Source organism: Porites lutea, chromosome 3 (genome assembly GCF_958299795.1).
Source record: "Porites lutea chromosome 3, jaPorLute2.1, whole genome shotgun sequence".
NCBI classification, from domain to species: domain Eukaryota; kingdom Metazoa; phylum Cnidaria; class Anthozoa; order Scleractinia; family Poritidae; genus Porites; species Porites lutea.
The window spans coordinates 17,510,755-17,524,955 of NC_133203.1; the positions used below are offsets into that span (position 1 = coordinate 17,510,755).

Below are 14,201 nucleotides of genomic sequence, written 5' to 3' on the forward strand. Positions count from 1 at the left end.
GAAATCAAGTGTTTGTTGCGTGGAAAGGGTGGCCCAAACAGTATAACAGTTGGATTTGGAAAAAAGACTTGCAAGTACTATGAATGAATTTCGTATCACTCTCATCAGTGATCCCACTGATGAATTTCCCAACAACAAAAACAACAATTTTAAAGTCCGTTTACCCACCATTTTGAATTTACCGGGAGACACTTGGCAAGCGAGTTTATGGAGTGTCTCCGTGGCTGACGAGGGACATAGTCCCACCGTTCTTTCCTCTAATCAGGATATAGGGTTCATCAAATATCGTTATACATTCACCCAACGTCACCAAGCAGCGGATAACTCATGGTTGGTGGACTTTAAAGCCAAAGACAAAGAGGTGACCTTAAAGGACGTGATGGGAAACGATTTTCCGGTCACCTCAGGTATCCAATTATGGCATAATATTATCACCCACATGGATCAAACCATGATGAAAGATGTGACGACCACCTCAGTCGCTTGGAAAACAGCCAACAATGAAGCAGCCACTGTATCCTTGAAATCCACTTGGAAACCCACGTTTGAATGGAAACAAGACACGCTGGTTTTAAAAGCTGTCCCTCCTCAAGATGTCTATGCTCGCGATGCGGCCAATAAAGTGCAAGCCTTATCAACCGTTGGGTTTCATGTCGACTTTGCTCAAAAGTTTGGCCTCCTTACCAAAGACAAGAACGACAAGTATCAATTAGGACCCAATTTAGACTATGCATTACCCACCAATACCTACAATGATACCACACTTCCTACGAGAACCAATCAAAGGTATCAGTGGTTAGGACAACACTTTGTGGGGATTAAACCACACGATTTAATGGGAGGGAATGAGTTATTCAAAGTCAAGACCGAGGAAGGAAAGCAGTATATGTATCTCACCCGCTACGTTGATTGGCAATTTCTAAACTTAACTGCCTTGTTTAATACACATGTGGGAACCATCAAACAAACAGTGATGTTGTATTGCGATGTAGTCGAATCGACCATCGTTGGGACCCAAAAACATTCGTTGTTGAGAAAAGTGGAATTGGAACGTCGGGGTCAGGGCCAAGCGACGGTAGAACCCCTTCATCGCGAATGGATTCGACTGCGTAGCAAACGAGTGGAAATCATTGAAGTGTCCCTCGCTACACCTCGTGGATCCTTGTTGGTCCTACCTACAGGCAAAACACTCGTGACCCTAGGGTTTCGACGAGTATAAAAGAATCCTCTCCTCTCTGATGACACAGTCTTTCATCATGTTGGGTGGGTCACTCACACGATATCATACCCCCACTCTGAAAGGAAAAGGGTTTTCACAAGAGTTGGTCAAATTAGCTGGACCCACATTGCTTCGATCCATTGGACATGGCCTTGACGCATATGAAAAAGGGGTGTCTGCTGCAGAGGCCGTTAAAAGCTCAAGCCAAGTGTTAAAACGAGGTCTGAAACGTAAAATTCCCGCAGCCGTAGGTCTTTATGCCAAAACCAAAGTTAAAGAAAGCTATAAAAAGAAACGACAACGCGTCAAAGACATTTTAGGCGTGTAATCATGCAACATGGACAAAAATCACAATCCCGTGTGAAACATCAACGATCCGTTGGTCGTTACAATTCACCCTACCAACGGGGTGGTACTATTTTTAGCCCCATGAATCCCTGGGCCATGACCTCCTACAAACCTTATGGGGTAGACCCTTTGAGGCTACGTCCGTTAAGAAAAAAGGCGAATAGAAGCACTAAACAGAAAGGAGGACGTGTGCACAAAGTCACTTATCCATGGACCACCAAAGGTCGACAGTATAAAAGGCGTCGCAGACGACGTTAAGCCATCACTCTGTCAACATGTCATTGAATCTGTTCGACGTCCCAGACATTGACTATCGGTATGAAGCCAATCGTTGGATTCCTTTCAAACCTGCCAATACGGGGAGACGACCTATTCTCTTTACGGTCCCCTCCTCAGAAGATTACTATGATTTAAATGAAACCAAGTTGGAAGTAAAAGTACGTATGAATACGACAGGCACAGGAGGTCTTGATGATGATGAAACAGCTGCCTCAGATGGCAATGACACAAAATATGTGTATTGTGTCAACAATTTTGGGCATACCCTCTTTAATCAAATGAATGTGAGCTTCAACGGCGTATTGATGACGGAGCAAAGCAATGCCTATCACCACAAAGCCTACGTAGAAACAATGTTGAATTACAGTCGTGAAGAAGGAAAAACCACCCTGGCTGCTCAAGGATGGGTCAATGAACTGAATGTGCGTGCTTCATTAACCCCTACCAATGCTGGTACTAATGATAAGCCCAATCCCAGTGACTGGGATGGAAAAACAGGGCTCAAGGCCTTGACCCGCCGTTTGCTAGGCAAAACGTATCATACCTTTATGATCAAACCTCATGTGGCTGTCTTCAGAACAGGCAAATGTCTTGTGCCAGGAGTTCAAATTGATCTAGAACTCTATTTGAACGACAGTAACCTGTTTCTCTTTGGAACGCCAGACACGACCACCTCCGTAGGCAAAAAGATTCCCACCCTAGAAGACAATGACATCTTTGTCACTCTCTGGATGAAAAAAGTCACTCTCAATGCCTCCGTGTATACCAGACTGCAGAAAGAACGTAGCCTTAGTAAAACCAAGAAAGTACAATATCCTGTGGTTCGCAGTGAAATCAGAACCTATTCGTTTGATGGCAATAGCACCCGTTGGGAACAAGACAATGTTTTCGTGAACAAAATTCCTGGGAAGGTCATTATAGGATTAATGAATTCCACCAATTACCATGGAAGTCTGCAACACTACCCCTTTGCCTATCAAAAGTTTGGGGTGACCCGAGTCCGACAGACGATTGACGGCGAAGAGTACCCGTACAGATCCCTGGAACTCACAGGCAATACCAAAGCAGAAGATTTGGTAGGGTATAACCGATTCCTTACTGCCTCTGGGGCCTACAAACATCATAAAATACCTATGATGCGGCCAGGGGATTGGGGACAAGGCAAAAATTGCACCCTGTTCATGTTCAACAATGTTGCAGGCGATGCCGATGACCCTGAGTACAGAAATCCCAGACTCACAGGCAATGTCCGCTATGAAATTGACTTCCGGGCAGCGGTGGGTCACAACATTACCGTGGTGATCTGGAGTGAGTATGAAAATATCTATGAAATAGACCAGTGGGGCGGAATTCTTTATTCTGTCAACAGCTAAGATGGAGTTCGTAGCTCTGAGTGATACGGTCCTGAACCACTTAGCCAGACAAGATCCTGACTTGAACAAAGTGTTTCGAGGGGTGTTTCCAGCGGACAAGTTACCGACCGTTCCCAGAACGAGAGTCTTGAGTGATGCTTACATTGTCAACACAGACCCCGAAGGTCAACCTGGGGAACATTGGTTAGCTATTTGGACGCGAAACCGAGTGTGTGAAGTCTTTGATAGTTATGGTTTGCCCTTATCCACTTACAAGAACCCACAGTTACAAGCTTGGTTCAAGCAATGGAAAGAAGTCATTACCAGTGATCATACCCTGCAAGCCATGGACAGTCAAACCTGTGGACATTATGCGCTCTTGTTTTTAAAAGCCAAAGCCAGGAATGAATCCTTTCAAGATTTTTTAGCGCAATGGAACTCGCAAAATTTAGTATTAAATGATCGTCGTGCGGGTGAAAAGATTCAACGTCTAATTAAGACACAGCTGTCGAGAAAAGAATTAAGTTGTCAACAATCCAATGTAAGCCGTTGCGCCTTTTGCTATTTTTATGATTTACAATAAATATGTGTACCCAACTCTGTTTCTTTCATTCTTGAACATGTTAACCCGTGGGGATGAGCAAAACGCCATAGAGGGATTGGCTTTTACGCAAGCCCATATCTATTTGTTGTATCAATGGTACTGTCATTGTCATTGGCCCTTGGGTACTTTACAAGACTGGGTGGAGATTATGACCCTTGCCAGATCTCATCAATTGTCTGCATTAAACACCTTTCTGTTGGACAAACCAGTCCTTAAAAAGGTGGTGTTTACTACCCTAGCCTTAGTCTCTCCCAGACTGTATCGTGTGTACTTTCAGCATGATTACACGTCAGGATTCCCGTCGAGTCTATGAGGCCTTTGCCAAAGCCAAGGTACTGTATATGAGTCAACATCCCTGGCAGAATTTTGACCAAGACCAATGGGATGAGTCTCATTGGAAGCAGGCGGTTCAGTTGGCTCAACAACAAGCTTGGGAGGCCATGAAACACTATATTGAATGGATGGGCGACACCTATTTAAGAGAACACATGCAACTGATTGTTCAATTAGCTTCTCCGCGTTTGTATCATACACTATGGGGCGAAAACGACGAACTGTGAGGCGAACACGACGCCAACGTCAAAAAGGGGGCGCCCGATTTAAAAGAAAACCCCGTTTAGTGGATAAAATTACCGAAGGCGTAGCCATGGGTTTATCGGGACCCTCTCCCAGTTTTGCTAAAATGGGTGCTTTTTTAGCCAAGCAAGCTTTCAAGGGTATAAAAGACAACGTCCGTCATTATCAGAGAGGCAAAGGACTTGGCACCGTCTTATCCACAGCCGCCAAAATTGGGTATAAATTGGGCAAGGACAAAGGCTATAAACGTATGGGTGCAGTGGGAGCGACTGGTCATTACACTCACTTTCGTAAACCGTGGGAAACATGATTCGTCAACCTGCTAGTGTAATTATTGCCGGCCCGTCTGGGTCTGGCAAGAGTGAATTGGTCGAAAACCTCTTGAAAGAGAAAAAACTGTTTTATCCCCCTCCCCAAAATATGGTTTACTGCTATGATCGATGGCAACCACGTTTTGATCGCATGAAAAAACACTCCAACGTTCACTTTTACAAAGGTCTTCCTCCTGAGGGAGCGTTAGTCAAATGGTTTAAACCTGAACATCATGGGATTCTCATTCTCGATGATCTGATGGAGGAATCGGGCAATGATAAACGCGTGCTGGATTTATTTACCAAAGATTCTCATCATCGTGGTATTACCGCCTTGTATCTAACCCAAGATCTCTTTCCTCCCGGCAAATTTGCCAAAACCATCAACCGCAATGCGCATTATGCTATTTGCTTCAAAAGTCCTCGTGACAAGACGGGCATCCGTAACTTGTTGCTGCAAGTGTATCCAGACAAATGGCGACGAGTGCTTCAATTATTTTTGAGGTTGACGGCTCGCCCCTTTGGTTATTTTATGTTGGATTTACATCCGGCCTCCGACGATCGTTTTCGCGTATGGAGTCATTTAACCCAACGTGAGGGGAAACCTCAGGTTCATACGTTTGACGAAGATATAAAAGGAGATTCATTCACGAGAGATTCATTAACCATGGCCAAAGGACGACAACGACGGAGAGGGTTGGCAAAAAAGCGCAAACCTGGAGTGGGAAGACAACGTGGAGGGATAGCTCCCTTCTTAGCAGCAGCTATTCTTGCTTTAGTGGCTGGAGGGAAAGCGGCAGCCATGGGTGGACTCGGCGCTGCGGCCAATTATGGGACCATGAAAGCTTTACATGCCTTATCCAAACAGAAGTATAAAAGGAAACGCAGACCCCAAAGGAGGACTAAAGCACGATGACGGGACGTATGACACGACAAGGAGCCTTTTTAAAAGATGTCTTAATGGAAGCCAACCAAAACAGACGTCAACAAAAACTTCGCTATGCCAATGCAGATCAAATTAATGCTGTGAGTGAATTAGTCATGAATACCTTGCGTGGGGTGATTCGTCCTGGCAGAAAAACTGTGCCCAAATTAAAACCCTACAGCAAACAGCTTTGCCTGATTGCCAGTCCCCGTCAGAGTATAAAAAGAAGACGTCACCTCATGATTCATCAATTAGGCGCAGGTGTTTGGAGTGAGTTAAAACGTTGCTATCATTGTGCTAAGACCCGCTACCGCTATTAAGATGAAACAAGTCCTGTTCCAGCGACTGCTATGTGTGCTAGAAGGGTTGATGACGTTGGTCACCCTGTTGAAAAACCTTCATCAACGCATGAAAGAAAAATATCCCAAGAGGTGGGGGTCCAAAAACGTATAAGTATGCCCCTGGGACTTTGATGTTCATTCATTGCTGACCATGGATGGTATTAGTAGCACGCCCGTGGAAAACTCTGTTCACTTTTTACGGCTAAGGGATAAATACAAGTCAGACCTCTTAGATGATAGTCGTCTGACTAAAGCAGCGGGTTTAGCGGCCCAACAAGAACTGTTGCTAGAAAGTCCTGCCCCTGATACCTGGAAAGAACCCCGTTTGAAATCCGTGAACCGACAGTTACGACAATGGACCACGAAAATTCGTCAGCCTGGGGGTGTACGCGCTATAGGGCGTGATGATGACGACACGTATGATGACGATGCCAATAATTTAGCGGTGGGTCCCATGCAACAATTTATGAGTAACATTGCTAAAATCCAAAAGGGTATAAAAAGGAAAGCCACGACCCCTAACGTACCACAAACACCCGTGACACCGGCTATTAAACAGTCGCCCAAGACTCCGGAAAGCAGAAAAAAACCCAAGTTGTCCTTTAAGACTGGATCGAAAGGAAAGCGTTTGTTACCGAAGACACCTAAAAGGAAAAAGTCTGTTTCGTCTACCTTCAAGACTCCTGAAAAGTCTTACCCTTTTCAGACCAGTTAGGCGAATCGCCTTGGAAAACGCCGGGTGAATTAGCCAGAGACAGTCTCAGAGCCATAAGAAGACGTACACGCAAATCCCAGAGTGAGGAACGAAAAAAAGAAGGTTTAAAACAAAGTGTGCTGAAAAAGGCCGCCGAAAAAGCTTTGAAAACGTTAGCCCCAGCCCCTGGGTGGAAACCCTTTGGTACTCCAACTAGACGCAAACTCGATGGCAAAGACTGGTAAATGGAAACGTTCAAGACCCCGTAGAAGGAGACAGCGAGGGGGGAAATTTGATTTTCAAAAAGCCATTGAGAAAACAGGCATGGAGTTTCACATTCCTGGTGGCTATAATTATGCTGGCCCTGGCACGAAACTAGCCAAACGTTTGAAACGCGGGGACAAGCCAAAAAACAGATTAGACCGAATAGCCATGGATCATGACATCGCCTATAGCAAAGCCAAGAATTTGCAAGATAAATGGAAAGCGGATGACGTCATGATCAAAGCCATTGATCGTTTACCCGGAAAAAAGACCATGACCGAGAAAGTCGTCAAGAAAATCATGCAAGCCAAGAAAAAACTCAAATTGTAATCTGTGTGTGTCTGTTTTTTTTTTTTTATTATTATTTTTCTTTTTTATTATTATAATTATTATTATTTTTTTATTTCAATAAACAAAGAGTGTGCACACATTGTCTCTGTCTCGTGTTAATATTGTCTAAACTGTAACATGAGCACACATTAACTTTCCGATTGAAACTTGACCAGACTGCCATCCAATTCTTTGACGGTGATTTCAATGTCTTCTCAGTGGGGGGTCCATTTTGGGTGTCCACCCTCTATTTATACCCGGACCCAACAACAACAATAACATCACACAGAGATTGTATCTCGAACTTAGTTTATTTCTACATTAAACCTCCCTGTCGATTTAATGTCACAACACATCAACAATGGCGCCCAAAAAACAAAAGCCAAACACACTTAGCCTATGTACAATGCTTCAAAAAGAAAACCTCTATTTATAGCTCTGATAGCATGTCGACCTCGCTTTGAATGCGAGCGTATCCATACGGATAGGACTTACGAGTGGCCCTATCGACAACTCGTTTATCGAACACTAACCCGTACTTTTTCTCCCTTTCAATCAATCGAATTCTCTTGTTGGTTTGGTCACGGTCAAAGAACTTCTTATCGACCAACGTGATATTTCTCCTTTCCTCTTGAGGGTCATCCAACTCTTTTAAAATGTTATCACGTAAAGCATAAAAATTCAAAAGCAACTTATTTCTGTAGTTCAGAGAAAACCCTCTGACTTTACATTCAACTTTCCCTCCCCTGGTTTCATACCCATAATTTTTCGCCCCTCCACTCCTAAATTCTATGATGGGATCTCCGTCAGTTTCGTCAGTAAAATCTCCTAAAAAAACACCTAGGGGAATTTCTACCTGCCCGGGGCGCCATTTGTAAATAACAGAATCCGTGTCATAATAAAGGACACGTTCCTGAAGAGTTTCTAAGGCTGAGTAAAGTTTAAGCCGCGCATGCGCGGTGGTGTAAATTGCTATAAATATATTGGTTTTCACATTTTGTTCCACTTCTTCTTCTGCCCTTGTGGTGACGACCTCTAAAACATCCTCCGAGCAGATTCGGATGTTACTGATATGGAAGGAGGGGTCATTCAGCAGAGCATAGAGGGCGTGGGCACTTCTGATGACATGAGTCTGTGGCTTGTTGCTTCTTTCTCCGAATTTGCCCCAGAAGCTAGAAAAATAGAGAGACAAAGAGAAAAACAACAACAACAACAAAACAAATCAATGGGGGTTCTTAACTTGCAGACTTTGTCTGCATTTTACGTGGTTAACATGCAGACTTTGTCTGCAACTTATCCATACATTTCCTTCTAATTTTGTGTCCAACGGTTGTCTACTGTTTTCTTCCAAAGGGTGTTTCTTAAATGCAGCCTTTGTCTGCACTTTAAGTTAATTACTTGCAGTGTTTTTTAACCATTTATTACCTGTTCAGCATAATCTTGGCGACTTGTTTCCTTCCTGGATTTTTCGCCACATGCTCCAACTGAATCCCCTCTTTCTCGTAGTAATCGCGAATGTAGGCTTGCTTCTCTTCTCGGCTCCTGCACTCGTCAGGCCATCCCGCCGATTCTTGCTTGATCTTAAGCCAAGTGTTTACGTAATCCGCGAAGAGCCCCACCTTTCTATCCTCTTCGCGGAAATGAAACACTTCGTGAATCTTTAGGATACGATACCCTAACTCGACAGCTTTCTGTAATTCTATTGTAGCCCAGGTTCCTCTCAGGGTTCTCTCTTGATCCGTGTGACAACAGATGTTGGTTCGCTCTAGCCACGGTTTTTCTTGTTCTTCTTTCACACAAGCAGCACAGAGAGGGAAGGTCAACTTGCCACCAGCTCTGTAGGGGAGGACAGGGTGGAACAGAAACTCGGGGGCCAAGATGTCCACTTTGGCGACGCCAAAATAGTGGTGAATATCTTGATCCCTAGGATTCGTATAGATGAGGGGGAACCTGACGGGGTACTCCATATACTTGTTGACCCATGGGTAAAGTGACGTCACATCTGCATATTTAATGAGATCGGGGTCTTCGGCTTTACAATGCAATACGACTGCACCTGTTCTTCCTCCATAGAAGGCGTCACGTGGATTGAGGGGAGGGACCATTTCCAACTCTTGGAGAAAAGCTTGTAACTCTGGGTCGGTTTTCTTTTCTTTCTTGAAGACACATTCCCACTTTTCCACGACCGTATACCCTGCTTGGCGCAGCAGGGCAGCTTTTCTCAGGGTAGCATCGTAGACTTCATTGACAGTGCGGTCTTGGTGGGAGTTTCTTTTCACATCTCTGTAGTGCTTGAAACAATGGGGACAACCGCGGTACCAGCATCCATAAAACTCAAATACAGTGTTGGTTTCTTCATCAAAACCGTCTACTTAGTAGCTTTCTGCTGCTGTGAGGACTTGTACTTCCCCTCCGTTACGCACGTGGCGGACACGCCCCATACCTCCTCTCTGGTGGTCCTGGAAGTATAGCCATTCCAGAGCGATGTTACTTTGGTTAATGTGGTTTCCATGCCATCCACCTAGAGGCTAGAGGGCGATGAGGTCTTCTTCCAGTTTTTCCTTGCGCCAGAAGTAGTTGCACGCTGAGGCGATGGTCACGGATTGAATCAGGGGGTTAAAGCTAGAGATATCTTTAAATTCTCTCACGAATTTAAGGCAACCTTCTTTGAGAAGTTTCACGTCACTTTCACAGTAGGCTAATAACTCCTCTTGAAAATTGAAGGTGGCGTTACTCTCTACTTTCTGCTGGTACCACGTCATAAACTCTTTTCTTTTCTTATCATTCATCCCATCTGGGTCGTACTATGCCATTGGGGGGTAACTTCCTGAATAATTAAAATTTTCTTGGCGATTGAAGGCATGCGGGAAGTACCCCTTGTGAAGCTCTGTTAGATTGAAGGTGGATGGAAAGCGTTCCAACGGCATGGCAAAGAAATTCAAGCTATCTTTAAAAATCAGGTTTCCACATTCAAAATATAAAATTTTTGCCCCCTGGGTCAACGGATTCTCCACAGCACGACCTTGATCATAGAGTGCTTCTAGAACAAAGTTACCATCAAATCCACGAAGATTATGAAAGAAGGTAATGACTTTTCGAGCCCTCTCATCATCTTCTACTTCCGTCATGGCGTCACAGGCGTCTAAAAATTCATTGAGGGTAGTGGCGTGGTGAATGTCCTCATCTTCTTCACTTGACCAGCAGATGAAGTTGGGTTCAAATACTCGGTCTTCTGTTAAGGCACATTCTATATCTGCAAAGTTCAAGACAGGAGGGGGTGGGGGCCCTCTCTCGTCATCGTCGTCATCATTAAAATTCATTGGGTCATCAAAGAAGTCATCCTGTGGCTGTGGAGGGGCTTCCTTAATGGGCTGAATGTAGCAACGGTGAGCGACATGCGTAAATTCCCCACAGTTTCTGCACGTTACATGGTAGCATTTGTGTGTTTTTTTGGGATTGACTTGATATTCAGCGCAGCAGAGTGGGCATTTCTTCCATCTGTCACACATACTTTCGTCTCCTCTTTTATTTCCTTTGGTTTTGTGCGCTTGAAAACAATCTTGCCCATAAAACATACAATTGCAGTCAGGGCAATGAACGGTAGGCTTAACCCAGGTGGCAAAGTTTGGACAGGTTTTATTTTGACGGCAACAGGCCGAGCAATTTTGGCCAAAGCAATTATGGTGACGTGCCTGTTCTCTGTCATAGCCTCGGTCACAATGGCGGCAATAATAGGATCTGTTCATGAGGGCAGGAATAGTTGTTAATCCATCATAGTGCCCATTATACTTGACGAGACCAATCACATGGGGTGCTTCATTATAGGTGGGGTCTTTAAAGACTACTAAACATTTTGAGGGTTCAACCACGATGAGCTGGTATCCCTGTGGTCCGAGGAAATCTTGGAATTTTTGCAATTCCTCGAAACCGCAGGGACCTTCGGGAACACCTGCTTCTTGATGCAGGAGACGCGCCCACCGTTCTTGAATGGGTTTTCCTTGTCTCAGATTATGGTAATGGGACACCTCATCCGCTCTTTCTTTCATGGTGACAATACCTCTTGCCAAACAGAGGTCGTCTTTGTTTTTGATTTGTATCACACATTTTTTCTTTTTCGCCATTTTCTCCCATGCCATTTTTCCTGGATTTCCCTTTTTTCCTCCATTTTTTCCTCCACGTCCAAACGTTTTCACGAACGTCAGTTCCACAAAGAACCCATCCCTCTCGGGGTCCACAACTTGGGCTGAATTTAATCTGCGGGCTAACTGCTCTAAATAGCTGCGTGCATACTCTTGATTGTGCAGCCACTCATTTAAAGGAACATGGCGTGCGGACTGTGCCCAGCTGTTTGTAAAGGAATTCGAATGAATGGCCAAAAGTAGAGAATACTGAGCTGGGTTTATGTTTTCTGCTTGGACGACTTGTTCTAACCCCTGACGTATGGCTTCCGTGAGGGCTTCTCCCAGGGGTTCATGTTCGTCTGCGGGTCTCAGCTGTTGGAAGGTGAGCCTGTATTTATTTTGTTGCACCACCCCACGAAACGAACGATTTCTTCCCGCCGCTGTAAATATGGCACGGAAGATGGGATTCCCTCCCCTTTGGTCGAGTCTACGGGCTGCGGCTAACAGGACATCATTGTCTTCTTCCAAAAGACCTAGAAAACAAAATTTAACGCAAAGTTGATGTCACCACCCCTTCAAGACAGTTCGCCCCAACTTATGTTTCCTACTCGTTTTACAACAGCCCATGGGGCGAAGTGGTTATTCCTTCAGTCTCGTTTATTTTAGCTCACCACTCTTCAAGACAGTTCGCCCCGTTGCATATTCCCACTAGTCTTTGTAACAGCCAATGGGGCGAGGTGGTTATCCCTTCAGTCTCGTCTATTTTAGCTCACCACCCTTCAAGACAGTTCGCCCCCGTTGCATATTCCCACTAGTCTTTGTAACAGCCAATGGGGCGAGGTGGTTATCCCTTCAGTCTCGTCTATTTTAGCTCACCACCCTTCAAGACAGTTCGCTACCGTTGAATTTTCCGCATAGTCTTTAACACTTACTATGGGCGAGGTGGTTATCTCTTTAAAGCTTATTGAGGGTGTCCAACGACGTGCTACGCGTCTTCTCCTATCTAGTTCAATGAACGCCTTCAGCAGCTCAATCTTCTCCCATTGGTGTACCAAAGAGACGTTAAAGACATAACAACATTTATAAACTGAAGTGTGGTTACTATACCTATTCAGTTGAAAGATATTTTGACTTTTTCACAGATAAAAGATTAAGGTCATATTCTAGTAATAAGTTAAAGATCAACAACGTCAGCACCGAATTATTCAAAGGCACTTTTTCAATAGATTACCATATTTATGGAACAACCCGCCTGATAAACTCAGGACCTCTAATTTAAGCCTATCATTATTTGAAAAACAAAGAAGAGCTTCGACCCTGACTACCCGCATGCCACTTGGATGTAGTAATCGATGTGACAATTATTTTCTGATTAGATTAATCTAGGATATGACATATTATCAATTATAGTTTTTTACATTTAAGATATAATTTTAATGTTTTCTTTTTCTTTTTCTTTTTCTTTATCTAAGTGTCTGTTGTAGTTTTTGGGTGGACTAGCTCGAATGGTTCTTATGTTCCCTTCTAGTCCTACCCCACTGCAATAGTTTTTCCTAGTACGTAGTTAATTGTTCTCTTATGTAATTTAGCTAAGTTTTCTTTTTGCAGTGAAAGTGGAATAAATTAAATTACATTAACTCAAAGCAATGAGGCATCACTGTTTTCAAATAACTCTTGTTACAACCAATTACTTACCGTCAATCTCGCTGTCAAACGCTTGATGATTCATTCTTGTCGATTTGATCACCTATCACCCGCAACTGCTTTTCGCTGAATGAACAGCTATCGCTCACTGAGCGCAATTTATGTCCACAAGAGCTTCGATCTTTGAGCAGAATTTGCATACAAAACTCACCCGAGCGTATACCATTGACGTCAAACGATGTTCATTTCGCTGAGCTAGGAAAGTTCTATGACGTTTTTTACCTTGCCTAGTCATTTCGCGGACGTGCTACCCTGCACGTGTTCAATTTTCTCACGTTTTTCTACATAATCTCTTACTTTAAGTCACGTTTCGTTTCCTTCAATCTTGCACTTAACCTCTTCTTCCTTTTGTTTTAAAGTAATTACTCTGCCATCTTGTTTAAATCAATTAAAACGCAATCTTCGTTTCTATTCAGGTCATTAATCCGCTATGTTGCTTTTGTTTTTCCTAGATTTGAAGTCGTGCTAGTGTGCACGTTTTCCTAGGGCACAGAAGGTCAAGGCGTTTGCCCTTGGATTTTTTATTCGTGATAAACTGCACGTTTTTCAATATTCATTGTAGCTGTTTTTTCCGCTTCAAGCTATTTCCCCGCTTTTTCCCTACAACATTTATTTCATGTTGTTTTTGCTTTCTCCCTAGTCAATAACTTTTCACTGTTATTATTCAGTGCCATTTCTTTCTTTATTCTTTACCTTAAATTACAATATGGGACGTATAGGGCACCTACAGTACCCCGCCCATTGCTGTATATTCTTGAAATAATACAAAATACATTTCCACACATTTTTCACGCAAACGAATTCTCTCTAACGGTGTTGCGTTCATGTATTTCCGGAAATTTCGATCAGTCATGTCTTCTATACACAATCTAATGCCTAAAATTCTCATGCAGTGTGTGCATAACTCATCGCGGGTTGTATTTATCCAACAGGTGAATTCACAATACTGTCTTTGTCTCATTTCTTCTAAGGTAATTCTGGAAATATATAAAAGCAACAGCGTTTTACAATTTTAGTGTACATTAGGGAATCGCCTATATACTCTTTCTGCGAGTTCCTCCGGTTCTTCATCGCCATTTGGCACTATTAAATGCGCATCCGGTATATTCCGATACACTCGTTCAAAATTTTCA

General features: G+C 43.6%; 3 protein-coding genes across 3 annotated transcripts; 1 reads left to right on the forward strand and 2 right to left on the reverse strand.

Annotated features, from left to right (window-relative positions):
* Positions 1-1,842: 1,842 nt before the first annotated feature.
* LOC140931731 (uncharacterized protein F54H12.2-like) lies at positions 1,843-3,219 on the forward strand. The gene has a single exon (XM_073381485.1). It carries the CDS (start codon positions 1,843-1,845, stop codon positions 3,217-3,219), a length of 1,377 nt encoding a protein of 458 aa, XP_073237586.1.
* A 4,454-nt stretch (positions 3,220-7,673) lies between these two features.
* LOC140931732 (uncharacterized) lies at positions 7,674-10,032 on the reverse strand. Its single transcript, XM_073381487.1, has 3 exons — positions 9,892-10,032; positions 8,669-9,534; positions 7,674-8,415 (listed from the first exon to the last, which is right to left on the reverse strand). Exons 1-3 carry the CDS (start codon positions 10,030-10,032, stop codon positions 7,674-7,676), a joined length of 1,749 nt encoding a protein of 582 aa, XP_073237588.1.
* Positions 10,033-10,047: 15 nt separating this feature from the next.
* On the reverse strand, positions 10,048-13,239 carry LOC140931733 (uncharacterized). The gene is made up of 2 exons (XM_073381488.1): positions 13,060-13,239; positions 10,048-11,897 (listed from the first exon to the last, which is right to left on the reverse strand). Exons 1-2 carry the CDS (start codon positions 13,091-13,093, stop codon positions 10,048-10,050), a joined length of 1,884 nt encoding a protein of 627 aa, XP_073237589.1. The 5' UTR covers positions 13,094-13,239.
* Between the last annotated feature and the right edge of the window lie 962 nt (positions 13,240-14,201).

Coding starts and splice junctions, on each gene's coding strand:
- LOC140931731 (XM_073381485.1), top strand. CDS start 1,843: ATGTCATTGAATCTGTTCGACGTCCCAGACATTGACTATCGGTATGAA.
- LOC140931732 (XM_073381487.1), bottom strand. CDS start 10,032: ATGAATGATAAGAAAAGAAAAGAGTTTATGACGTGGTACCAGCAGAAA. Junction 9,535..9,891: donor AAGAAGGTTGCCTTAAATTC/GTGAGAGAATTT, acceptor CATTGTTTCAAG/CACTACAGAGATGTGAAAAG. Junction 8,416..8,668: donor GCCAAGATTATGCTGAACAG/GTAATAAATGGT, acceptor CTATTTTTCTAG/CTTCTGGGGCAAATTCGGAG.
- LOC140931733 (XM_073381488.1), bottom strand. CDS start 13,093: ATGAATCATCAAGCGTTTGACAGCGAGATTGACG. Junction 11,898..13,059: donor GTTTGACAGCGAGATTGACG/GTAAGTAATTGG, acceptor TTTGTTTTCTAG/GTCTTTTGGAAGAAGACAAT.